General features: G+C 39.7%; 1 protein-coding gene across 1 annotated transcript in view; it reads left to right on the top strand.

Annotated features, from left to right (window-relative positions):
* The window catches only part of CDH8 (cadherin 8), a 149,542-nt gene that overhangs the window by 56,662 nt on the left and 65,243 nt on the right, over positions 1-27,637 (top strand). The window contains exons 5-6 of the mRNA XM_010396509.4: positions 12,693-12,812; positions 25,174-25,341. Of these exons, the coding sequence (XP_010394811.1) occupies positions 12,693-12,812; positions 25,174-25,341 (288 nt within the window). The remainder of the gene's footprint in view (positions 1-12,692; positions 12,813-25,173; positions 25,342-27,637) is intronic.

Below are 27,637 nucleotides of genomic sequence, written 5' to 3'. Positions count from 1 at the left end.
AGAACTAAATTGGATTTTTTTTAAACTGTAATTCCTGCATAATCTACCACAGTAAGCCCTGTTCCCCAACTCCAAAAATGATGATTTTGCTTGTGAAAGCTAATAGTGTATATGGAGAATATGTTCTTTGCTGAAATGGTGCACTTTAATCTTTTAATTATGATACTAATTTTCTTAAATAATCAAAGATCAAAAAGTGAAATCTGTGGAATTACTTCGTTATACCAAGTATTACATTTCACAAATAGGAAATAATTTAATTTTTCTGTAAATCTTGCTTAATCACTTTAAAATGTAAAAGGGCACACTGGGGTAGAAACTCAGTTAAAACCGTAAAAAATAAAAAAACCCCGATTTGTCGGTGCTTCTGGGAGGAAGAACCCCTAAACTCTATTTTTTTCCCTCCCCATTTGTCTCTGAACTCTGTATATATGCCTGCAGTGAAGATAGAATATTATGTAAATGAATGAGCAAGCTTGGAAGATCCATAAGGGTAATTGAAACCAGTTCTGTAGCTTATTTAAAGAAAAAAGAAAAAATAGGAAGAAAGAAAAGAGAAAAAAAAAAAAAAAACCCACACCCTCCCTTGAGTATATTCTGTTTCTGTGTTACCTTCTCAGCTACACACAGATTCATGAATTCCCCAAAACATGTGCAGAGGTGGTAATGGGAGCCAAAGTAGATATTGTCTCCTGAAGCAGAGTTTTAGGATCCCTTTTTTCAGGACAGGAATGAGGAGTGAAATCTCTTGATTTTGCTCTCAGTACAGCCAGGAGTGTTTAGACAGCGAGTGTCATGTTGAAAGACAGGAGACGACTGAAGCAGAGTGACAAACGTGTTGGTGAAATAAAAAAGGACACAGATGGAAAAAGAACAAAAGCCATAAGGGAAGAGAATTCTCTCATAGTTTGCCTGAATTAAGGTAAACAGACAAACTTTAATAATCTGCAAATATTAAGGCTTCTCCTGACAGTCACAAAAAAATTAATAAGGTACACGCAGTGGAATTCAGTCTGACATTGCTCTAGAAATGCTTTTGCCTTCGCCACTTGAAGACAGTAACAATATGAAAAAGCTTAGAATATTTTTGTCCTTAAATGCCTCCATGAAAGGTCTTTACTGGAAAGGGTTTAGGCTTTCAGTTGAGTCAGAATATCAATTTTCAGTTTTGGCACAAGTACATCTACTTAGGAATGTGCTCCCTTGAATCAAGGTTTGCCCTTGATTACACCACTGCAGATAAGAGTTTCTATCTTTTTTTTTTTTTTCCTTTCAAAAGTAGGGCAGAGTTCTTTAGTCCAGCCAGGTGTATTAGGAGCACACTGTACATAGTGCAGCTTTCTTTCCAGTTCTCCCAAAGACATTCATTCTCTTCCACTTACAAGTTGTTTGCAAAAGGACAAAACCTGCTGCATATGAAATCATGCAACGTCTGACATGAATAGTGATAAAATAACTTGACAAATTAGAAAGTTGTGATAAAAACCTGACCTGAAATGTTATCAAGATCAACCGCACTGTCTTGCTGGGGTCTTTATCATTGATTTTTAAGGCACTGAGCATGACTGTTAAATCAATGATAGTTTGTCACAAAATTGTGGACTAAAGGGACTGCAGCACTGGGGTCAAGTACAAATTAGCCCAAAGGGTAAATGCAAAGGCAGTGCAAAAGCTGAGGGAAAAACCAGCAGATGTTGTAAAATATGGCAACAATGTACCAGCTGTTAAAAAAACCCTGTATTTTCATGTCATCTTCTTCCTCCACTTGTTCCTCTTGTGCATAATCACATTCAGTAGCTGTGGGACCGAGGAGTTTTATGTGAGATTTCTTTGGTGAGTTAGCACGTGTTTAAAATGGGCATGCACAACGTTCAGGAAGGGCTCAGGACACCCAACACCAGGGCTGGCTGGCTGCTCCTTAACCTGACTGGCTGTTGAGCCCTGAGAAAACAGTTCTGAGCATGTGCTGCTATTCTGTGCCTTTCATTTCTCATGAGGTCTGATCAAAAATGTTATTATCTTTCTGTACTGTTCTTACGTGATCATTATGAGCTTGAGGACCATGGTGAAATTCTTTAGGGGTTTGTAGGCTGACGCTTTAGCTGTCCCCATCTCTGTTGTCCTGAGTGTACTAAGCTTGATTGACAATAGAAAATTACCAAAATCAGTGGGATTGCTCCAAGTAGTTTGTGCCAATGGCAGAAAATACTTAAGTATTGAGGTTCTGAAGTCACTGAGTGGTCCTTAGGAGCAAGGCCTGACTTACCTGTGCAAGGTGTGGAGCTATTGATGTGTGCTGGTTTCTTAGACAAACACTGCCTTTCTTCCTCTCCATTCACTGGCAGCAATTTGTCACAAATCATCCATTTTTTGCACACGTGCATTCCCTTGGCACGAAGGAAAGTTGTGCAGATGACACATAGTGAAGATAAACTCTGCAGGAAAAATCTGCTGGGATCAGAAGTGAAGTCACAGTTCCTTATGGAGTTCTTCCAGATGGAGAAATTCATCTTTCCATGATGTTCCTCTTTCAGGATGAGGACAGACAGACACAGCTGTCACATTTTGATCATGTGATGGCAGAGCAGAGGAAATGTTGGCAGTCTCAGGTGAATGTCCTGTGTACCTACAAGAATCTGTCCTACTGTGGTTTTTCCTCTTGCCTCATAGCCACAAACACCTTGTTATTTTTGCAGATATTCTGCTTCTAAAGTCCTTTGTGGTCGCTTCCATTTGTACATATCAAATTTGTCATTGTGTTTGTGTTCTGTGACTGTGTGAAAATAAGTCTCTGACTCAGGTTTCTGATGCATTCTCTTCTGGTTACAAGTTTAAATCTATTCTCAGCATGGATTTCTCACAATTTCCCAAAATGTAAAATTTTGAAGGAAAAATAACGTGTTTCAAAGAGTGGTAGGGCTTGATTTTGCAGGCTTTGAAACTGTGTTATCTCATTTTTGTAAGCAGCTTGTCTGGAGACATGAGCCCGTTTTCTGGCCAAGGGGTAATGCCTAAGTGGAAAACAGAGGGAGGAGAGGAAGTAGAGCAGCACAGGTTCCTGCCAGACTGATGCTCTGTGAAATGCCACAGAACAGGTCTGGAGAATAATCTCACCTTTTTCAATCACATGAAATGTAGAGAAGGTCTCACCACAGGGTAGAAAGTTCTAGGTCAGAAAATTAAGTTCAGTGGGGTAATATTTTCACAGAAACTTTGATTGCTGTAACTTCTATTCCCCTGCTAGCACAAAGGCTTGGCTTTAGAACGCTGGGGACCAACACTACTCAAACTCTTCATTAAGTGGCCTGTGTTAGACATCTCTCTGAGGGACACACTTGATATTTGGCAAAATGAGATGCAATTCAGAATCCACTTTTTTCTCTGGCACTGGTCATTCCCCACCCTGCCCTGAGCTGATACCTCTGTCTTTGTTTAGGTCCTGAATCTGCAATACTTCTTGTTTTTCCATGAAAACAGCTCAGCAACTGCCTGTGGAGCTGCTGTCAACACAGCATCCTCAGGAATCAGCCGTGGGAGCTGCTGGGCAGCTGATTAACCATGCCCCTTCCCTGGGCCCAGAAGGGCTCTGCTGCCACATGCTGGCCCCAGTGGCCTGAGGGGACAATATTTCAGACCCTGCTTTTGCACCCTGGGTTACAGTTGCTGGCACGCCAGGCTTCGCTCTCCCAAACAAAGTGAGCAGAGCATCAAAGCTGCAGAATGATAGCAGCCACTTTCTCTTCTCACCACACAAAGTCATAAATGAAAGAATTTCTGCAGTAAACAGCCTAGGCTGCTTTATTATTTATTTATATTTTTTTACAATACACCTGAGCATAACCTGAAACTTCCACTGGCATCAACAAGACTTACAGTACCTTTTTTTCTGCTTGATAATATAGTGTACAGTGATCATCCAATTTTACTGCCTTTGCCTGGGGACCTCGCAGAATGAATGCTGATGAAATAGTCAATTGATTAGAGACAAGCAGTCTTTCAAAAAGTCCTGAACAGAAGAGGAGCTATTTCCCACTTCTCTCACAAATATCAATTAATATTCTATAGCAAGGGTGATATCTAAAGGGAGAATAAAAAAAAAAAAAAACTCATGAAAGGAAAACATAATTCTTTAAGCCAAACATAAAATACATTTTACCCTTCTGCTGTTGCCTGTGATGTTTCAAACCGTGTACTAATCCTAACAAACAGCCACCCAGGGGAATTTGTAAAGGAATACCTGCAGGCTCTCTAATGGCACCATCTCATAAGCTGTAGCAAGAAAGAACTGCCAGCCTTAAAACTGAAAAGGCAGTGTCCCCTCTTGTTAGATCCACTCAGGTAAACCCAGGTAACATCAGCCAGGATAATTGCCGGGGAGGCATCCATATCCCTAAATCTGAATATGCATTTCTGTTGTAAAATATTTCTGCTTCCAAAAGGTTATGTTAAAAAGGCACAATCAGAGTTCCAAAACAATTAGTTTATGCAGACAAAAAATGGTAAAATATGCAGTTGATTAGATTTCCCAGCCACGCTTCCTCCAGCCCTCATTATACAGCTGCGAGGTGCGGGGCTGCCAGCTCGCTCCGTTCTGTGGATGTACAAACAGCCTTTTTCTCCAGGCATAGCCAGCTCCTCTCATACTTCTGCAGTCACACATTTGCATACAATATGTTTTTCGCATTTCCCTCACATGATAAAACGTCCTTAAAACGGCACATGAGCAATCTGCACAAACACTGTTGCATTACATGCGGTGGGTTGTGCGTTTGCTCAGGGATTTGGACTCAAACATGTACTGCATGACATTAACATTCTTTAAAGGTTTCATTAACTTCCTAAAGCATCTACTCCAAAAATTTCATTGTGAAATATGTAACAGTCTGGGAGAAACAGTCTGGATACCTCTTCTGCTTATGGAGCTAAACATGACTTAGTGTATCAAAGGTATGAAAGGAATATTTTACTGGTGGAACCAGGAAACAGCTTCTTGCATTTTCCTGCATGGTGCTACATAATTTATTATAGACCAAGCTGTTAGATTCTTCCAGATTCTTTCATTCAACCAGATTTTCAGGTGCTAAAACTTTTGGTTTAGATTACCAATTCTTTAGGGCAGCATCTGCCATTTCCTATAGGTCTGTAAAGTACTGAAAAATCTCTTTTTCTGTGCATTTCGGTGAGATTACATTGAACTACTTACATAAAACAAACTGGCAAAACAAGCAAGCCATGCTTTGTAACTCATGTTTAATATTAAAAACAGAATATGAACTGTGTCTGTTGCAGTTTAGTTCAGAAAGTGTATACAGGTGTCCGTATGAGTATGTAAGTGCACACAGGTGTTGAGAAAGGTATACATGAGAAGAAATGGCCTTAAGGTGCTCCAGGGGAGGCTCAGGGTGGACAGCAGCAGGAATTTCCCCATGGAAAGGGTGCTCAGGCCTTGGCAGGGGCTGCCCAGGGAGGTTTGGAGTGGCCATCCCTGGAGGTGTCCAAGGAAGGGCTGGAGGTGGCACTCAGAGCTCTGGGCTGGGGACAAGGTGGGGATGGGGCACAGCTTGGACTCGATGGCCTTGGAGGGCTTTTCCAACCTAAATTGTTCTGCGATTCCAGGATTTTATGATATAGAGAGAAATTAATGTAAACAAAACCAAAATTCTTGCAAGGTTTCTCCTTGTCCTGTTTGGTGGAGTGTCAGCTTTACACACTTGCAGTTCCTGGAAGGCTGGAGTCAGAGACTGGGGTGGCCTGTTTTGAATACATCCTCAAAAGAGAAGAGTCACAGGATTGAAATTTAGGCATTCACATTAGCTGGCCAATTTAATTTCTGTTCCTCTCCAGTCAGCCAAGAAAGGAGGATTCCAGGAGAGGATGATTCTGTCTTCCTCCCTCAGGTAGAGCAGGCAGCTGGTTCAGCTAGGTGTGTAATTTAACCAGCTGAGCCTAAAACTGAGTTGTATGAATAACCCTCTTTTCCTTCTTCCTTACCTTAATCATCATAAACAAGACCATGACAGCATCACAGTATTTCACTACTTAGAGTCAAATAAATTACAGCTGGGAAAGACAAATTACCCTATTAGTTAATCTTCCTGTCTTTCCAGGGTTTTCCCTTAGAATACATTATCCAGCATCCTGTGCAAGAGAGTGAACTCCTCAGTGAGGAGGATTCTGTTATTTCCCTTGGGAAGCTATTCCTCCTTGTACAATTTCTCATTGCAAGGAAGCTTTTGTTGTTGTTTTTGCCTTTGCAGAAGATTCAGTGAAGTCTTGTATCTGTGTATTTATGTGGTTCTCATCACCAACACACCAGTATTACATCTGTAACATACACAAATTTTCTTTCTCATTTCTACCTCTAGAAATAATTGCATATTGGATTCTGCCATAGATACAGTAGAATTCATGCTGACATTCCTGTTTCTCCAGCATGGCAAGCACAAGTTGTCCATTTTTCCCTCAGTGGAGTGTTCTGGCCCATATCTCTACTGTTTACCTCTGCTTAAGGTGTCATCTCTTGCCTCATTAATTTTTCATTCATTAAGGGTCCAATGGATATTTAAAAAGCAGATATTTAAAAAGCAGATATTTTTCTCTTTTTCACATGCTTTCCTCTAAGTGTGGGAGGATCTGGAAAACTCACCCAAGCCCTCTGTCATCTGTTCCCAAAGCAGCCCCTGACATTTTTGTGTGGTTCTGATGTCCTGTGAGCGCTGTAGGTCAGGCAGCAGCACCACCATGTGCTGGAAGCATTCCTTCCCAGGGCTATTTACATCCTCTCAGCACAGAATCATGAAATCATGGAATTCCTGAGCTGGAAAGGACCCACAAGGATCAAGTCCAACAACCTCCTTGTCTCTTTCTGTCTGTATTTGTCTTTCCTGGTACTTGGCTCTTGGAGTCTTTGGGGAAAGAACCTTCCTGCACTGTGAGATCTGATGCACACACTGGGCTCCCAGAGCTTTGGCAATGAAGTGGCTGTTAATAATAATAAAAATACATTCCAATGCAGGTGCAGAAGGTAGAGCTGAAATAATAGCATATGATCTGCAAAAGAACCCTTAAACACTCAAGCAACATTCCCACAATTTATGTGTGTATTTATATATCTGCATGAGCACCAAGATATGCAATGATACTTTATATGGATAATTTGCATATGTTAACAAGTTCTGGAGTGCTTTAAACAGATTCCTATTTCATATACATTTCCTTTATTTGCTTAGTGAAACCTCTAATTCATAGATTTTGTGTTTAGAAATGGTCTCATGCAATCATGCAGGATGATAAGGCTTAAAACTATGTTTTTGCATTTAAAAAAATGAACAACAATGAAAAATAAATAAGTTCCTTCAGCTTTGAGGCAGTAATAATTTACATGTCAAGAAGTTATGCAGGTTTTTATGAGATTATTGCAGTTTTATTCAATAAAAAATTGTTACCATGACAACAACTGTCATGCTACCTGTGAGATTATAGCAAAGAAGGACAGTGAAGAAAAGGCTTCATTTTGGAAAGAATGCTTATCTGACCTGCTGGGTACAAACAATGCTTTGTGTGACCACCCCTGGCTGCAGGGCTTCCATCAGCCCAACTCCAAAGCCAGCTGAAGGTTTTGAAGCACAGGGATCCTCTTAGGGAAACAAAAGAGTTGGTAAATAATGGTGAGGCTTTGCCATGCAAATACTCTCCTAATGTCCTGTCAGGTTGGTAATCAGATCTTTGGAATGAAATGGAGATTTCAGCCTGTCAAGATTTGGGAAGGTTAGGAGAAAAAGGGTGAGTGAGACCAAAAAGGGCATCAGAAAAGCAAAAAAAACCCAGACAAACCCAAAAGTCCCTGGGAAGATGAGAAAACATGGTTCCACGAGGTTTCATTATGGTCATGTTATTTATTTTTACCAGCCATTGCAATCTTTCAGCAAAATGGTTGTTCATTGAATATGGATTCATGTAAATTCCTGGCACCAACTATTCATTACCTCCTCTAGAACATTCACATTTGATTTTTTGGATTTTTTTCTTTTCCCAGTACGCACATTTCACTGCCACACCAAAAGAATTTGCTTTCCTGCTCCCTGTGGCAGCATATGCATTTTTCTTTCTGACTAATGTGCAGAATCTGTACCCTGGCTTGCACGTGAAAACACAGCCAAAACAACAGAAAAGCACTAGCTGAGTACACACATCTTATTTTTTATGATGGTTTTTAATCTTAGTTCGCCAGCAAACACAGGCTTCCTCACCTAACCAAATAAAAATACTCCCGTTGTTAATTGTGTGTCTGATTGCTGGCCTGCTGTAAAGACAGAGTAAAACAATCAACAATGGCTAATGTTTAAAGCACATCAGAAGTGTTCATTAATTAAAATCTGTTGAATCTCTGTGAAGTCTATATTTATGGTGGTTAAATCCATATTTAAGTGTCATTATCACTGCAAAAGTGTACCTGAGGAAAAAACACACAAAGTTTTTTAACAGAACATCTTAAAATTTGCCTCATCTCCCGAAAAAAAAAAAGGTTTGGTTTACATAAGGCAACATTAGGTATGTAAAGAAAAAAAAACAGTGTCTATGTTGTTGGGCCAGATTATATAAAACTGCAATATTATTCTAATTAGGACAACAGTGACTTGGACTACAGTAGTGGCTTTCTTATAAAAATGGCACCATTTCAAATTTATAGTGCCTGGCTAAATGAGTTTGTTGTAGCATTGACAAAGAAACAAACACAAGCCAAATGCAGTCAAAGTTAAACACAAACAGAAACCTTAGCGTTTTATTTGCTGGGCAGAGCCCAGAATGTTGTTTTTCCAAGAGCATTTACTTAATAAATGTCCTTCCCTGCATTCTTACAACTTTTTCAACACAAAATTTTTAGCTTTAAAACTTTAAGTACATTATGCTAGTAAAAAGTATTTATGTACATGTAGTTTATAACTGCAGTGTCTGTAATGGAGTAAAATCCTGCTTAAATATTGATAATCCAAAGCTTGGAGAGTTCTGGTGTGGAGGTTGCCTAAACAAGAGCCATGGTGGCTGTGAGTTCCTTTCTTTCTGCGTTATTTTTCACTCAGTTCTCCAAATCTTTTGGTGCCCAGGTTCTGTCACCTGTGGGGGTGGGATTGGTTGTTCCATGTGAGCTCTGCACATTGCAGGGGAACCAGAGCAGCACTGACTTAGCAACATCACTTGCAGGTGCAGAGGGGACAGAGTTTGCTCCTAAATATACTGATTATTGCCAGTGTGAACAGCATAATGTGGCGTGTTTCACACCTGCAGAAGATTTGACTCAAGGCATTAAAAAAAAAAAAAAAAAAATCGAATTAAAGGTGATAAAATTTAAACTGTGCCAAAGCTTAACTAATTTCAATAGTGGAAGCTATTTCTTTAATTTCTGTTTCACGATTGCTCACATCTTCCATAAACAATTTTCATCAGCAAGATTGTTGGGAGCAAATTACTGGATTTGACAGGCCTCAGAAGTGTGTGTGATGGTCGGAAATGAAGTGCTGAAAGACAGAAACAGGCTGGGGAAGAAATTGATTTCTAGGAGGCAGAAGAGTATTTCAGTTGTCCATTCCCTTCATTAATTTTATTAGGTGAGATTATAATCACACTTCAGGTGACCTGTAAGGGAAAGAAAAATAAGATTATGCCTTTCCCCCTGCCTTTTGTGTACTTTAACTGGAAATACTGGCACACATATCACCCGTGTATTTTTAATACATGTATAAACTTCAGCTGAACTTAGGGTCTCAATAAGTGATTGAATTATTTTATATCACACGAAAAAAATCCTGAAAGCTGAGCATCAGGATTGGAAGCAGTGTTAGACACGAGTAACGCTTTTTATTAGGGTATATTCAACTTTAGTGTCTAATGAACACTTAGGATAAAGAATGTGCTTATCAAAGAATCAGCATACCCATTCAAGTTTGGGAATCTTGAAATAAATATCTATAGAAAGTCTCCAGGAATTCTCAAGTGAAGAAAGATAAGAATAGAAATTATATATCAAATCTTTCTAAACAAGCAATGTAATTATTTCTGAAGGCCTTTGAAATGAGAGCCAGCTAGGAAAATCAAACACAATCTCCAAGAAGTCAACAGTTTTATTTCTTTATTTTCCTTTGTGTATAAAGTATATAATGAAAACAAAATGAAACAGTCTAGATGAAATACTCTAACTAAAACTTTCACTTTGTGATGAGCCTTATCTTATTGCATCCCTGTCCCACTGTATGGTGTTCTGCACAAACATCTTCTGTCTTAGGAGATTACAAACCACAAGTTTTATGACAGCAGCCACAGAAAGGAGCACATCACCTGCTACTTCAGCCTGACTCCAGCTGAAGGAAGCTCTGAGCCTGCATTCATGGCTGGTGTCACACCCGGGACTGGGCTGCAGGGAGTGTGGGGACGTGCTGGGATGTGCTGGGATGGTGGGGCTGTAGCCTGAGTTCCAGAGAGGGGAGGTACAGCTTGGCTGAGGGATTATTGTCTGTGGGAACAGCAAAACAGAGCCCTTGTAACGGGTGTGAGCTACAAAGGCGAGCCAACAGAACTTAAACATGTGAGACAATCCCATTAGCTACAGCTTCTCGTGCTCTGTGACTCCTGTGGGCGAGCCACAGAGGGGCCTTTTGTCCCTCTTCCTGCAACATCCGAGCTCAAGCTTCCTGCAGCTTCCTTGTTCCCTGTTTTCTGCAGCCTGTGCCACGGCCTCTGAGTGTGCCCCAGGGCTGCTTCCCCCTTCCTCTTTATATTCTCCTGTGTGTGAAGGAAGGCACTGAGGGTATCACCTGCAGGCTGAGGCTGCTGAATTTGCCACAGGGCTGGGCACCACATGTGTCACCTGTGCCCTTTATCATTTCCACTCAGAGCTCTCAGGAGTTGTCTGTTAGTGTCTGGTTGTCACTGGTCAGACAATAAATTTCTGATGTTAATTCCCTACAAACACACCACCAAGTTGAGGATAAAGTCCATTTCTCAGGCCCAGTGACAGGATAAAAACTGTTCCGTTAAAGGTTAGGTATAAGATCACCTTTCAGCATCAAATACAGTTAAGCTTCAAAACATGAACAGTTTGCATGTTTATAAAACAGGCTCAGCAAGCTGTCAAAGAGAGATGTGACATAATCTTCCTTTTCCATGGGATGTGCCCCAGCTGCAGGACTCCTCTGGCCCCTGCTGAGCTCAGGAGAGATGCTAGGGGGACGCTTTCCCTCTGGGTGGGCCATGGTGGAGCTCACACTGATCTGCCTCCCTTTGCTAATATTCTCCCCTATAAGAATGGGCAAATTTGCACCAAAAATAAATGACCAAGCCAAAGGCTTTTTTCTTTTAGCTCTAGTGAGATATATTTCAGCAACCCACGCTCCTTTCCCTGGAAATTACTCCACTACTTCCATGTAGCAAACCTGCCACAACTTAGGTCCATGCAGAACTTGTGCTCCCTGAGAGAGGTGTTCTCCATCCTCCCAAATCCTGCCCTCCCAAACCGCAGCCCCACACCCTGCCCTGGTGTTTAAGTGGCCAGGTGGGAAAGAGGGAAATGGCAGCCCTTAGGTCATATGCAAATTATATCTAAATAAGCAAACATTCCTCTAAATACAGCACATACTGTAACCCCCAAAATTGCCTCAAGCCATAACAACCTTACAGGGAGAGAGGAAGATGTGCCAAAGGGATTCCCTTCCCCTTGCTCTGCCACTCCTGTTCTGAAGGGCCATGGGATCAGGATTCAGCAGCACACCAAGGGTTGGAAGGAACAGGAGGTTATTTTTACTGGCATATCCAGAAAAGGGGATTTTTGGTGGGTGCTGTCATTATTTTCCTCTCAGAACATAATTCAGCCCTTGACCTTTCTCCTGCTCTTGCTTTCTCTCCCTCTGTAGATATTGTCTTTATTGTCAGCCTAGTTAACACCATCATACTTTTATGTCAGCCAAAAAACATCTCTGCAGCAACCTTAATGCAACCAACTGAATTCCATTCCATTTTGCTTCTTACAGAAATGCAAGTGCTATGTTGTCTAAGAGATAAAAAGGGTAATTTCCTTATTTTTTTTTTCCTATTTATTTTTGTCAGAGTATGGAATTTATAACCCTGGCTGAACAATGGCCCCCTGAGTGGCAGACACTCATTTCAGAGACAATCATTGTTGTCCCAACTCCGTCACTGTGGCCACATCAAATCATTATCATGGTTGCAAGCCAAGGGAAGAAAAAATAACCCTTTTTATTATTGTTTTTCTATCTGGTCTCTGTAACTTAGCAAAGTTTTTTTTCAAATGTGAATTTGCAAGCCTTAAATGCCCAATATTATATTGTATTATTAACCTTGTGTTTTGTAGCCCTTTGATATGATTCCTTTGCAAATGCTTGAAGTCTGCACAGTTCTATCAGGTAGCTTTAAATGCATTCTGCAAAGAAACTTTAAATAATACAGATACAAAAATGGCTTTTATTTTACCCTGAAATTCACGCTGCTGGCACATACCAGCTTGAAGGAAAATGTTTTGTTTCTGTTCCACAAGTAATACTTTGTTACTGTTATTTTTCCTTCTTTCATTATTGTTATACAGCTCACAAGGAAATGAATTTTTGTTTCAAATTAGCTTTTGAATAAGATATGCAAATTTCCAGGGAGTGTAAACATTAATTGTGTGTATTCTTTCTATTTAGGCACCTTTGTTACTAAAGTAACAGCTACAGATGCAGATGATCCAGTGTATGGGAATAGTGCCAAGCTGGTTTATAGCATCCTGGAAGGACAGCCTTACTTCTCTATTGAGCCCCATACAGGTAGGTGACTCTGAACAGCAACCCCTGGCTCAGGAAATCACCTCACCTTGCTCCAGGGGAGGCTTAGATTGGAGATTGGGAAAAATTTCTTCACGGAAAGGGTTGCCCAGCGCTGGCACAGCTGCCCAGAGCAGTGGTGGGGAGTGCCCATCCCTGGAGGGATTTAAAGCTGTGTGGATGTGGCACTCGGGGATGTGGACAAGGTGGGCCTGGCACAGCTGGGGAATGGTTGGGCTTGATGATCTTGGAGGCTTTTCCCAAGCTGAAGTAATCCTCTGGTTGTATTGTAGAGGTGACCATCCCCTGCCTCCTGTGCATCTCATCACCCAGGTCTCACTCATGTTCCTCAGAGTCTGATCTCGGGGAAAAATAAAGGAATTCCAGGGATTAATGCTAATGGGAGTGGTGGTGTGGCAATGTTACAGAAGTTAGGAGCAGCTGAAGGCAGAGGAGGAGCTGTGTGACAAAACTGATCAGGGAATGCAGGGCTTGCCCTGTGGGATTCGATGAGCATAATATCATTTTCATTCTATAGAGTCTATAGCATTCCCAGTTTAGCTTGGGAATTTCAGTGAATAGGTTTTGTGTTTTCATTGAAAATTCTCTTTCTTTCTTGATTGGTTGGATCAATTTGAGGAGAGAAAAAGCATCAATAGTGAGTGTTGGCATGAAGTTTCATTAGCACACATTTAGGGTAACTTTATTTCTCTGCGGTGTTACAGTCTTGAAAGTCATCTGAAAGAACTGCCAATAAATCCATTACCTCTTGTTTTCTGTACATATGTTTTACTTACAGCAAATTCATTTAGTTATGTCTAAAAAGCAAGTTTTAGGGGGATTTGATAATATTTCTAATATTCTTTCAACTGTTACTAGAAGTCCTTTCTAATCACTGTGAGTGAAGGAGAAAACTAAAACTCTTTTTAAAGCATACAAATACCCACCTGAATTGATACAGCTGTAAAGCAGTAAAATTGGAGTAAAAATTCTTGTCCTTGTGCAGACTAAGAAAATTATAAAATAAATGCTCAGAGAAATTATTAAAGAATTCTTTTGGTAGATCAGGTGTACTAAGTTTTCTCACCAGTACTGAACACAGCACTCCTGTAATCTTTAAAAGATGGAATTTCTTTAAATCTTTCTAGTGAAATGGCATGGAAAAATTATTTCCTATTCGTAGAAATGCCCTAACTTTATGGGATTTTATGTAAATAGTGTGCATCAATAAATATTAATGAATTAGTTCATTAAAGGGGATTTTTCTGGTTGAAGGACAGCTATCCTAAATACAAAAGGGATCTCTGGAATGTGATTCAGCCTTTTATTTTTACACTGCATGAAAAATAGAGTTTTACAGAGAAAAATTCTAGCACAGTACAATGGAAAAAGAGCAGCTTGTTCCAAAAATAAGCGTGTTAAGAGAGTGTTATTAGAGAAGGCCCTTAGCTCCTGCTGTCTCATTTGTCACAGTCGTGGAAATATAACTCTGAACAGACCTCTGACCATCAAGTATCAAAATATACTGTTTGGTTTCTTTAATATTACAAATTATTGCCTGCAGTAATGACTTGTGTGAGCTGTGTTAATTAGAGGGGAATTGACTGTAGGGCTTTTCTCAGCTTCTGCAAGGGAAAGTTAGTGCCTTAGCATGGGAACACATCAGCTTTCCTAAAGGAACTGAGAAGTGCATTCTCCACCTACACAGAAGATTTTCTTTCACAGAAAAATGGCCTGAAAGAACTATTCCAAATGTTAAAAAAGATTTCATTTTACTCAGTTTTCTTATTTGTATTGCATTAAACCCTGATGCTTAATCCAAAGAAGTAACTATTCCTCACCTAGGAAAGCGATTCCCGTTATCCTGAAAGCCAGAGAGAGCTCCAAAGCTTCGTGGTGAACCTGAAAATCAGGATTTTTCTCCTGTTTCACTGGCATTAATTTCCCCCTCCTCCCTTCATTTCCAGCTACAAATATTCCTTTGCAGAGCAGATCAGTTACCATGAAAATGACATGTTAGTGTCTGAGGAGAATTTATTCACAAAGAATTCAACTGTGGCCAGAGTCCCTAAGTGGCTTCATGTTATGGAGCTGCTGCTGAGTGAATAAATGGCTTCAGATTCCCCATTTTTCTAGATCTGTGGAGAACATCAATTATGTTCTTCTCTAATTCACTGCAACAGGATGGGTTTCTGTACTGAGGCTGTTCCCTGTTTCTTTGCCATCTCTATGTAGTGTCCTTCATCTGTGGTGGAATCCTGCTCTCACCAAATTGTTTTGAGTATGTAAAATATAAATATATATAAAAGTTTAATCATTAAACCAGCCAGATGGAGGTAGTTATGTAGAAACTACAGCCATGTATACAGGGTGGAAAAGATTGCTCTAAAGCGAAACATCCAAAGCAAATACGAAGTGTGAAGATGTTGGACTGTTTCTTTATATTTGTCCAACCTTTGTAATGTGAACCATCACAACTCTTGGCAACTAAGCCAGGAAAACACATTTTCTTGTAATCCTCAGGACCTTCAGGGGAAGTTTTCAAGCAGGAAGATGTTTGAATACTGTTGTGACAGTGTACAAACTAAAGCAGAGGAGGTGTATTTTACCCCAGACAAATCAAACCTGAAGATGATCTTCCACATGTGGTACATACTTCAGGGTTTGAGGGTTTGGGATATTTTTGGGGGTGGGAGGGAACATGGGTGTGTGTACAGCTGCATTTTCTCTGTGATTACATTTCCTTAGTGCCCTGATAAGTTGAAAGCCTTTTCAATTAATTAGAAGCAGAATTGTTTCTGAACACAGGTATTGTGTCTTCCCCAAAATGGAACCAGCATTTTCAGAAATGGGCTATGTGAGAGTGATCCACTTCAGAATGTAAATATTTTCTGTCATTCATAGGAGGTATCGAGCATTACAGAAGTATGGCTACTGAGAGCTGATCTATTTACTGTTCTTCTAGACGACTGGCCTTTTATTATCTTTCTAAGAAACCAAGAGTAAATGTAGATCTGTGCAGCTCCAACACCAGGGCAGCCTGTCTATATATATTTTTTTTTTAATTTCTTGGCTCAGAGTAAGGATTGTCTGACCTTCCTGCTTGGTTTTAATGGCATGCAGAGAGTGAACCATGAGGAATTAACTCAACCAGGCCTCCTGATTCCTCTGCCTCTGTAATCCTGAGAACAACAAGAGAGAGGAAAGAAGTAGGGTGTGGCTTCATGCCTGTGCTAGGAAGGGTTCTCACACCTGAGGGTAAGTGTGAGGAAAGCAGTTGTTTACTCTTCTGCTTTTTGGTTCCTCCTGGCTTGGCAGTAACTGGATGTGGCCCTTATCTGAATCACTCTCAGCTGGAACTCTGGCATTACTCTCAACCTCCTCACTGAAACAATTCTCTAATGCTGGGCACAAAGAAACAAGTGTTGGTGAGTGGTCCATAAAATAATAATTTTCCATTACCTGAGATGAAAAATGCATATACTGCTGCAGTTCTGGTTTGCAAGTCCTTCTGTAAGAGTTATAGACATATGAAAGGAGGTAATTCGGAAGTTATTTTACACTCAGTGCTCTAAATGTGGCTTAGGGTAAATGCTTTTTTGATGGCTTGTTCTGAATATTTTTCCCTTTTTGTAGGTGAATTTTATTATGACCACTGGTTTGTTGGATAAAGGGTGGATATAAATAATACATGACAAAGACACAGATTTAGATTTTTCTGTGAGAGGCAAAACTTACAATGTGATCGCATCAGATTAGTAACGAAACTCATGGTGGGCTGAAATATATTCCTTATATCATTATGGTTCCATCTCAGTAACTGATGCCAGGCTCCCTGCCTAGTGTGTTTTATTTATAAAGGTACATACACGAGTTGTATGGATTCTCTCATAATCCACATGATGACAATCCAAATGCTGGGAAAGGGGGTTCCTTAAGACTGCTAAAAGTAGCTGGAGTACACTTCTCACTTTTAAGCTTTTCCAAGGATATTAAATCATGACTGTCAGCTTTAAAATAAGATTATCATAATGGAAAGTAATATGAAGTGACACTGTGTTCTACAATATAGGGATGGCAGAGGAAATACATTTTCAGCTGTGTCTGACTTATTTACATTTCACATGAACTTAAATAATGTCACTCCTACACACACCTGAAATATAGTTACACGAACAAGGCAAATTACAGCAAAGCCCTACTGCACTGGAAAGCACATGGGATCAGTGGAGCACAAACCCTCAGTCTGGGGGGAAAAGAACAGCTTTTAAGCATTGCCATCTTGGATATTGGCATTTGGTACACAGCCCAGGCTCAAGGAGGTACTGCTGAGATGAGTGGAAGAGTCAACAGACCCAGAAAGCAGAAGACTCTCCTCACAGAATGTGGATATTTCTTTGGAGAGTGAATAATTGTGGGTTTTTTCCCTATACCTGGTTTAATTTTCAGCTGGAAGGGCACATAGGTTAAACAGCAGAGTTTTTAATGATTTAGTGTGTGGCCGTCTCTGGTCCACGGTGTTGAACCTTTGAAATCAGCACATAAATGAATTTGTTTCATTCAGTAGGAGGAATGAAAATGTCACTCAACAAAAGCCAGATCTGAATCTTTTATTTTAATTTGCAATCTTGCCTCCATTTAGACATTATAATAGAGTCCAGCAGAATGAAAACAAGCAAGGGAGCAAGAGGGGATAAAGCAGCAAGGTTTCAGTTACAGATATGTTTGTGATGTTCAGCCTGTTTCTTCTATCTGGTTGTTACTGTCCAGTTCATTCCCAGTGGTACACGATGCCCTCAGAATATTGTGTGTAAGGCTGATAAGAGTTGTCATCATAAAAAACCACTGCTGAGACACTGAGAAAGTTCAAAGCAGGATAGCTAAGGTCAGGAGAATATTACTTATAATAAAAGATTGATTGAACGTCATTTGTATAAACTGGATCAGAGGTGATTAAAGAAGGATTTGAAATCACTACACAAATATTTGAGAGGTGTTAATAAAAGAGAGACATGGGGACTGTTGCTGTAATTACACACGACACAATGACAGGGAAGCACTTCAAGATGGAGAGAAATGGGGAAACAGTTTTGGTACAGGAAGGAGTCTGCTACTGTAAGGGGAAAGTAATGAGCTGCTAGGAACAGAACTCACTCGTGTTCAACAGAGCCTTCCTAAATAGTTCAGCTTCTAAATACTTTAGATCTAAACCCTCATGGGATTAGCGTAGAGAAAGTACTTTTTCAACATGAGTCAGAGCGTGGATTGAGCTGCTGCTTTCCAGCTCATTTTATTGACTACTGCTGCTTCCACAGCCGTGCCAGTTACTGCAGATTTCAAGTTAAGTAAACTCCTAACTGAAATAATAAAAAGAGGCATGAACTGGGATGGGTGGGTGTTGTTCTGCTTTAGCAAGAGGCAGGTAGAAACTCCTTTTCATAGAATTGTAGTATCACAGAATCCCAGAGTGGTTTGCGTTGGAAGGCACCTTAAAGCTCATGTCATTCCACCCCTGCCACGGGAGGGACACCTTCCCCTAGAGGAGGGCAGGTGTGTGCAGCAGCATCCAGGTCCATGCAGCCCACAGAGTGGCATTCCCAGGGCAGCACTGTGGCTCCAGCACACACAAGGATTCCTGGAGTTTGTCACTGATCACTGCTTTTACAGCACTCAGGCACAACGCTGGGGACAGAGTCTGTTTTCACACTGCTGGGAGTCTTTCCTTGTCTTTGTGTACTAATAGTCTGTGCAGCCGAGGAGATGTGTCAAGGTGTTTGTACTGAGGCTCTTTGGTGGCCCTGTGAGTTGTCTTGGTGACAGCCCATTAGGAGAGGGCTGGACTGACACAGAGCCAGAGCAGAGCTGAGTCAGTCCCGCAGCTCTCGCTCATTAGCTACAAGAATAAAGTGCAGCTATTATGGATCAGGTATTAGGATTGGGCCCTTCAGTGGCACCAAGAGCTGTCCTTGCTGATTAATAAAAGAAGCATAAAATCACTGCAGGGACGTTTGAAAACAGTTCTGCTGGTCTGCAGTTGGTAAAGCTGAGTGGCTTAAGATCAAGGCAGATTGGTGTTTGCAAAGAAGCGATTTCTGCTTCTTGAGTTTATCAAATAATGGCAATAACAAGAACAGCTGATACCACACATATTTCTTGCATTTCAGAGCAATAGCTCTATCATTTTAGAAAGCTCATGAGGTAGTTTGAAGTTGACTGTTCCTCATGCTGAGTAGGAAAATGGGCAACATACTTAAATAATGTTGTGCTTCAAGGGCCTGAATTAGAGAGAGAGGAATTTGAACTACACAGCTGGAGTTGGAAAGCACCTGAAAAAGAATCCAAGGCTACTTTCTGTAAAGTGTCTGGTGTAATCACAGCTATTAGATGGCTACAAAGAGAATCCTAAGGAAACGAGGTCATAAATGGAGTTCCAAATGTTTATTTACTGCATTTGTTCTCAGCTGGTGGGAGGGTGATCCTTTCACCGTGCCAATGAAATGGTCCCAGGGAAAAGGCAATGGCTGGTAAGTAGAGCTTAAAGCTTTGTACCCATTCTCTAAAACCCAGAGACAAGTTCACCTGAACTAAAAAGGCAGCGTTACAACGGGTGTTATCCAGTTGTGTATCCTGTAGGATATACTTCTAGCAGAATGCACACAGGAAAAGGCAGGTAATTTCCCATGCAATAACAAACTTGCATGGTCTGCTTCAGAATGAAAACAAGAGAAGAAACCACAAGAATTGTAGCAATATGAGCTTAAAAAAAAATCCATTAATCTTAGGTTAAAAAACACGAATTAATAAAACCGTATTCAACCTTAATCTCATGGTTTAACAAAAAGTGCCATCTTCCTCATACACTTTTTAAAAATAAGCATTAGAATAAAATATGTACACTATTAGCTCCTCTATTGAAAATACAAAAATGGTACAGAAATATAAAATGTAATATAGCATTTCATTCTTCACCTAGTCATTATTTTTACTGTGTCTAATGTCTTTGATTTGAAATATATCTAGATCTGAATGTAGTTCATACAACTCCTGTAATTAATGACTTTTATGGAAAGTTAGGCAGCCTTGCTAGAGATTGCAGATATGTTTCCTTCTGCTAAAATAAAAATCCTACGGCATTAGAACTAAACAAGAAATTAGAATATTTGATGATAATTCTTGTTAAGGAGATTATGATAAAGGTGAATAGAATTTAAAATAGTGGATCAGTATTCCTTTATCACATCATCAAAGTACTACATTTTTTTAAACTTTGAGTAAATGTAGTTGTGATCTACTCATTTTTTAAGAATTATGGCATAGATTTTCCAGTGATCTCCAAATGAACCTTTTTTATGAACTGCTAAAACCTCACTGAGGACACTGTGCTTCTTGGGGAAACAAAGAATGCCTCTCACGGCTCTCTGAAGAAATTGCAAGATTGATTTTGAGGAGTTTGGGTCCTAAATGAATGTTATATTTAATAAGAATCTCCACCAAGATTTTGGCACCGAAGGAAGATCAAAGCAATTACTTAGCTCTTGCAACATGAAGTAGGGAAAGTTCCAAAGTATCAAAGTATGCAGGTCGAAATAGCAGGAAGTCTTCAACAAAGCATGTGAGATGAATGGGATGCTTGAGAAAGGCTTTTCAGGGCCAGGTTCCAATTTTGCATAGTGCTTGCTTGGTTTTGTGCCATGTGCTCAATTATTATTATGTACAGTTTTATAGCATTATCATAAAGAGATCCTTTAAAAAATGGAGAGAAAGGTGAAAGCCAGGTCCTTATTTCTGTTGCTTCTTTTGCTTCTCTTCTTCCTTTTCACGAGCTGCAGCCTCTGCCACTTTGCTTCTTTTCCCCTGGTCTTTTCTGGAGTGAGACAGTGTATATTCTTCCAAATAGGTTTTTGAAAGTAGTCCCCAGGGGTGCATTTTAACTGATTCAAGTTGTGAGGCAGATTGTGCAAATTGCTCAGTGTGTGCAGTCAGGACCACTGCACAAGTAAATCCCCTTCTGCAGCTGCTTTATTTGCTGTTGAGCAGTGGGACACCAATGGCTGTTTAGGAAAAGCAACTCAGCCAAAAAAAAAAAAAAAAAAAATAGGCACTTCAATATTGGCAAGTTTCATCCTTGGAAGGAATAGTTTGCTTCTTGGCTTCTTTACCTTCCAAGCTGCTTCCTGATCTTTCCAGCTTGAAGGAGATGATCTGTAGGGAAATTCTGGGAGTGGCTGTTCAGTGGTTGTACCACATGTCTATGAATGTTTTCAGAGCACTAAGGTTTGGGAATTATTTCAGGCTACAAGGAGACAAAGCTTTAACTTAGACATTATGGAAGGAAGGAACCTCAGGTGAGAATGCAGTGAATGCCCTTGGCCCCAAAAAGGATCAGGTTTTTCCCTTCCCATTTTTGGCAGAAAATTGACTGATAGATCCTTAAATCCTGTGGGAATACAAAACTGAAAATTCTACAGGCAGCCTTCTGCACTCCCCTAATGTTCAACTGAAATCTCTCTTGGTGCAGCTGAAACCCATTCTGGGGTTATATTTTAAGCCCATTCTCTTATCCCCAGTAGAAAAGGAGAGTAGCTTACATATTTGATGGTAAAGTCTTTCCTTATTCTTCCTTGACTATAAAATCAGTATTTTTCAAACCTGGACACACTGTTCCAGCTGCAGCCTTACCTGTGTGAGTGCACTGGAAAGATTATGCCTTAGTTCTTCCACATAACTTACTAACTAATACTCCAGGAAATGCTTGAGCATTTTTATCAGCAAATTGCTGTTTTCTCACATTCAGCTCATTTTGACTCCACATTCTCTTCTGTCTTGTGAGTCATCTGCTCTATTGTAATTGGGAAGTTAATTGTTTCCCTCACACAAAATGCTTTTTACTTGCCAAATTGAGTTGCATCCTGCTATTTCAGACTCTCCAAATTGTGAAAATTGTTTTGAACTCTAATCATATTCCTCCTGTACTTGCAAAGGCTTCCAACTCAGTGCCATCTGAAAGGCTTGATAAGTTCTCCCTGCCTTCCGGCATTCAGGAAACATTGAATGATTCTAGAAGCAGAACAAACCCCATGAACCATGTCATCCATCTCTCCAGTTGACAGTAAGCCATTGATAACTGTTCTGAATACAATCTTCCAACAAGCATCTACCTGCCTTACATTAGTTTATGGTAATTCTCTCACTTTCAAACTACTCCTGTTTGGCACATCTCCTTCTCATCCATCACTGCATGCTGAAAGTGATTATGATTTTATTCTCCATTTGTTTCTGGGTTGAACTGAAGCAGAGCAGGTTGAATGCTCAGTGAGTTAATGTTCTGTGTGCTGGGTGCATGTTGGTATTTGGTGAGCCTGGATTGGGTTCTAAAAATAAGCAGATGCTTTCAGTACTTCCTGCAAGCCCAGCCTGAGGAGTGGTGAATAAAGCAAAAGAACAAATAAATATCCTTGAGATTCTCTATGCAGAACTCTCTCAGCTTGTATTTGTCTTGATCACAATAGACAAGAATGGAGCTTTTTGGTGTTTATTAATTTGCCTCCTAAGAGATATCAACACTTCCCTGTTGCTGACCTCGATTCCATAGATTCTGAATGCAGTGGTAACAATCAGCCCGTGTAATTTGCATAGATTTGGTGCTTAAAAACCTTCAGTTCCTCTTATAGTAATTTAAACAGTAAAGTGTTTTTTAGTCTTTTATTGTGTTTGAAATTGAAACTTGACTTTGACTCAGCTTCTGGCAAGTGGTTTATGGTCTGTGACAGCAGATATGTATAAAACTATTGAAACAACAGCTTGTGTTAGTACCTTTATACAGAAAAAGAAACCCAAAATTTTTTGTATCTTAAAAGCCCAAATTTTAATTTTTATTTTGGCACTTCTAAAGGTGCTAATCTGCCTGATATATTTCAAACCATAGGCAAGGGCTGAAGTGTTCCATGCATCAAGAGACAAATTAAAATACCTGTCTAGGAAAAAACATCTCTTGAGTGAAATAATTGACTTTTCTCAGTGGAAACTGCAGAATACAAAATATGGCATCTCATACAACTCATCTGTAGGCTACAGTTAATGATGTAAATTAAATTAAAAAACCCAAACAAACATTGAAACTCTGTCTAAAAATAAATAATGGAGATAAAGTATAGTATGCTTAATACAAGCCCCATTGTAATAAGGGTTCATTGATATTTGAATCAGCTTTATTATGAAAAAAATGAATGTGAACCAAATTCTGATTGCCTAGGTTTGCATTAGAATGCTTTTTATGAGTCATTTCACTTATAACAATAGACTTATTTGCAGAATACATCATTATAATTTATCAATAGTAACCCAGTCAGTCCAAACCAGCCACAACTGTCAAATGCTTTTAGAATTAAGCATCATTTACTCTCCTACCCAGGCTGCCATGGAGGAAATGACCCTACTCTTTCACTGACTGTATTTTGCACCTATCAAATCTGATAAATGGGGTTTATTGTTCCCCTGCTTTCACTCAGAAAACTTAACACAAGCATTTTCTTCAGTGTGTGGCAGAATAATTTGGGTTCCCTCCTGAGGCACTTTCACCTGCTGTTCCATTGGCCTTGAGTCTCCAAACCCCACTTACCCCACGCTGGAATAAAAACCTCACTGATTGTGAGTTTTCCTGTCCCTCTGGACATGTTCTGTGTCACCTGCTCCAGGTGACCCTTCTTTGGCAGGGGGGACCTGCTGATCTCCGGAGGTCCCTTCCAACCCCAACCCTTCTGTGGCTCTGAGTTCCTCAGGAACAAGAGATTCCTCTGGCTTGGCTGTTGCAGACGTAAGGCAGAGATTTCATTTTCCCCCAGAATTACAAAATATGTGAGGAAGAAACCAAAAATATTTTATGGAAAAAATTTACAAGAGTGTAGGTTACAAGTCTGCTCTCATGTTATATTTGGTGGTTTATGGAGGAAGTGTATTGCTTTATTCTGAATGCCTTACACCCCCTTGCTCTCAGCGTGGTCCTCAGCCATGAAAAGAAGGTCTGATCAGGTTCTTAGTATTGTATTGTTAAAGATAAATGGATATTTAATAAATATTAGCATTTACTTTAGAATGGATAAATTTTAGAATTTACTAGAAGGCATCTCTATTAATGCTAAAGGAATATTTCTTTATTCTACATGAATAGGTAATCTCAGCATTTCAGCCAGAGTGCCATTTCTAAAAAGCTTATTTAATAGAAACTGTGTCCCACAAAAGAGTAAGAGCTGGATGAAGCCTCCACACTTATTCCAGTCCCAACAGAGAAATCAAAACTAAAACAAAGAATTGTTGAGTTATTGTTGATGCCTGCAAGAAAAAATGATTTCTTTTTTAATGGCATTTTTATAAAATAGATTAAAAGAAATAAAAAGCAATATTTCAATTTAACATTTTGAATTGTTTTCCATAGGTTTAGCGGGGCTTCTTTAGTCCATTATGATCTTACTATTATGGTGGACTTCACTAAACTTCATTGAGCACTATTTAAATTTACCATTAAACTTCGAGTATTGCACTTTCCATACGTATTGTGGATATGATAGCACAGTACAGGTGGAAAAGTTTTGGAAAGAAAAAATGGTTTGAGTATTTCGTGATTATTTCTTCTACCAGATGTCCATGAAATCTGTAGGAGTTTACAGTGGATCTGACCCCAAAATTAACCAGACGGTCCATTGTTGATATTTCCTTCAGCCCACTGACATTTTATATTTTGATATACATCAGATCATTTAACTTCTGTAGGTTTAAAAGCTTCTAACCTGATAAAGTAGGTGATGGCAGCTTCCTGAGGTCATTGCCCCACAGGTGAACCCCTCGAGGAGGGACAGTGGAGTCTGTCCCTCTCCTGTTCAAGTTTGCACACTCAGTTTAAGACTAAGAGAACAACTGTAGCCTGCAATATACACAAGAGCAGATTAAACAATGGGCTGGGTTTAAAATACTTTAAACAATCTGAACAGATGTGGTTAACGGTGTTCACAGAGTCAGCTTTCTATGTGGTTGTCTTCTGTTTGGGAATTCTGTGGGGAAAAGATGGATTTCTGTGGGAGGTAGGGTGGAAACCAAGACATTTGTCAGGAATAAAATGTAAAACAAATATGTATCACAACTATGATTAATTCTTGGGTTTTGAACCACAGTTTCTGTGCACTTCTAATTCAATAAAGGTAGGTGACCTCTAATACAATTTTTTCAAAATCTCAAATTCTTCTTCATCCTTTGTGTTAAGAGCCAAGCTAACTGGACCTTTGCCATTTTTGTATACCAATATTTGCATATATCCATAAAACCAGCTGCAAACTGAATTTGTGTCTATGCCTGACTGTTTCTCCTCCCCTAGCTATAATTAAAACAGCTCTTCCCAACATGGACAGAGAAGCCAAAGAAGAATATTTTGTGGTCATCCAAGCAAAGGACATGGGAGGACATATGGGTGGACTCTCTGGAACTACAACAGTGACAATTACACTCACTGATGTGAATGACAATCCTCCTAAGTTTGCACAGAGTAAGTGTCACTATATATATGTGTATATCCTATATAAGAAGGTATTGTAGCCTTGTTTTTGGGGTTTTTTTTTGTAAGTCTTTTTTTCTTTTTTTTTTTTTTTTAATCTTCATATTGCCTGGCTTTTTAATTTAACTTTTAAAAATGTAGTTGCTACTACAGAAAGGTTAATAGTTCTCTGCCTGATTAAGAGCTTAGGAAAGAGGGAATCATGCCCACAAGAGTGTATACAGATCTCTGCCTTTCTTGTTACCCCTCTTACATCCACCCAGAAGGGCCTGGAGACTTTTGAAAACAGATTTATTTCCTCTCAGTGCAGTTGTTTCTGTGTGCTTTGTTGCTTCCGTCTCATGCAGACAAGTGACACCACCAGTAAAAGACACATATAACAGATAAAAGGAATAAAGCCTTGACTAATTAGACAATACTGAAGAAAACAAAGAAGATAAGTCTGAATCTAGATAATTGTTGATCTTTAATTCAAAATCCATATTTTCTACTGTGGTTCCAATGGGTATCTTGCTGGGCTAAGTTAAAATGATTTGGCATCCTGCTGAGATTCTCTGCAAGATTTGTAGTCTGTTTCCAAGATGAAGACAAAAAGAAAAAAAAGAGGAAGAATGAGCATAATGACTGGATTGATTTTATTTGGAACAGGTGCAATCTAATGCACTATTAGAAACTTACCATTTTATCCAGCTCCTTCTGGAGAATTATGAAAGGTTTTTGAGCCTGCATCTAGATTTTGTATCATTTTTGCTTTCTTAGAACTATGTTTTTCTACCTGGGTGCTCAGGGACCCAAAGTAATTTTTTTTTTTCCATGTATGGATGACTTGAACTCCACTTTTTCCCTCTTCTGAGGATACAGAGTGAAATGGGTTTGTCCTACTGCTCAGCATATGATAAATATGCTTCTGTAGCCTGTAGAACACGTACATAGAGATGGAGAGAAAGAGAGGCAAATCTAATATAAATAAGCAGAGGCAAAAGCTTATTTTCAACATACACATTTTATTACCTCATCTTAGTGGTTTTTAACAGATAAGCACTCTGCACAATAAAAGGTTTTCTCTCATAAAGAAGGAAATGCATACATGTTTTACTTCATGTCCCATTGCATTGCCTTCCCTTCTTTGTTAGTGTTTTCCAGCAATTTCCCTAATAATGTAAATGTCTGCAGATGAACTGTATCACCAGGATGCAGAAGGATGTCTCTTTTATACCTGCACCATCCTGTGGCTCCAACTCAGGGACCTTTGCCAGCTTACCTGGCTTTTTATATTGTACCAGCACTGACTCAAATAACTTTTGGCTGCCAATATGTCAAAAATCTGACCCAAAAATCAGCTGCACAACTGGTCCAAACTGGGGGAAGCCCAGGAGCACAGCATGGAAACTGCCCTTTCCCAGTGCTTTTGGGCACAGTGACACACTGACTGGGGGCATCAGCAAGACTGCATCATTATCCCTGGAATACATTTGCTCCTGGATGAGTTTACTGCAGCAACGAGGAAGATGTTGCCTCCGAAGCTGTTACAGCCCACTCAGGATTCAAGCTTCCCTCTAAGAGTAACCACTGGCCATTATGCAAATTCATTAGGGAAAAAAACCCCTGCATGTACCTTAACTGTATTAGGTATTTATTGCTTTTAATGATGAGCCATAGCAATATTATAGCTGGGTGTTATTCCAGATTCTGCCTTTTAAAAGGCAGCATTCTGAGCTTGCTGCCCAGCACCACAGATTAGCCACAACTCTGCCCTTGGACAAGAGCTGAGCAAGTCTGACATTTTTTTTTACACTGTTGAAGCACAGTTTGCATTTGCCTGGAAAGGAAAATAAGAAAGGATCAAACTTACAATAAGCCTAGCCAGAATGAAATCGAAATTCATAAGATGTAATACATGCTGCTTGCACAATAAATGGTAATGAGCTCAGGAAACAGGGTGTTTTATCGGGTTATTGTTTCCAGGCAGGACAGAAATGTAAATTTATGGTTTGATTTCAGAGTGTTAGCCTCCTGGGTTTTAGAAATGAAAAAGATGAACTTTCACTACTTCTGTGATCTCTCCAAAATAATTTTAGAGGCGTTTTATAAGTCACCAAAGTTTTTAACCTGGCAGTTTACCACAGAATTGTAATGAGAAGAACTGTGCACTGCTGTGGAAACCCAGGGCTCTCAAAAATGCCCAGTGTGGATATTTTGGTCAGCTCAGCACTATGACACAATTCATAATTCTGGAGAGATATTTGTGTAAAAGAGTTAGCTGCATCATAATTTTTAATTTATTCCT

The sequence above is a fragment of the Corvus cornix genome, chromosome 11, assembly GCF_000738735.6.
Source record: "Corvus cornix cornix isolate S_Up_H32 chromosome 11, ASM73873v5, whole genome shotgun sequence".
NCBI classification, from domain to species: Eukaryota; Metazoa; Chordata; class Aves; order Passeriformes; family Corvidae; genus Corvus; species Corvus cornix.
Note: the sequence above shows the minus strand (reverse complement) of the source record. Positions and strands in the feature narration are given on the sequence as shown.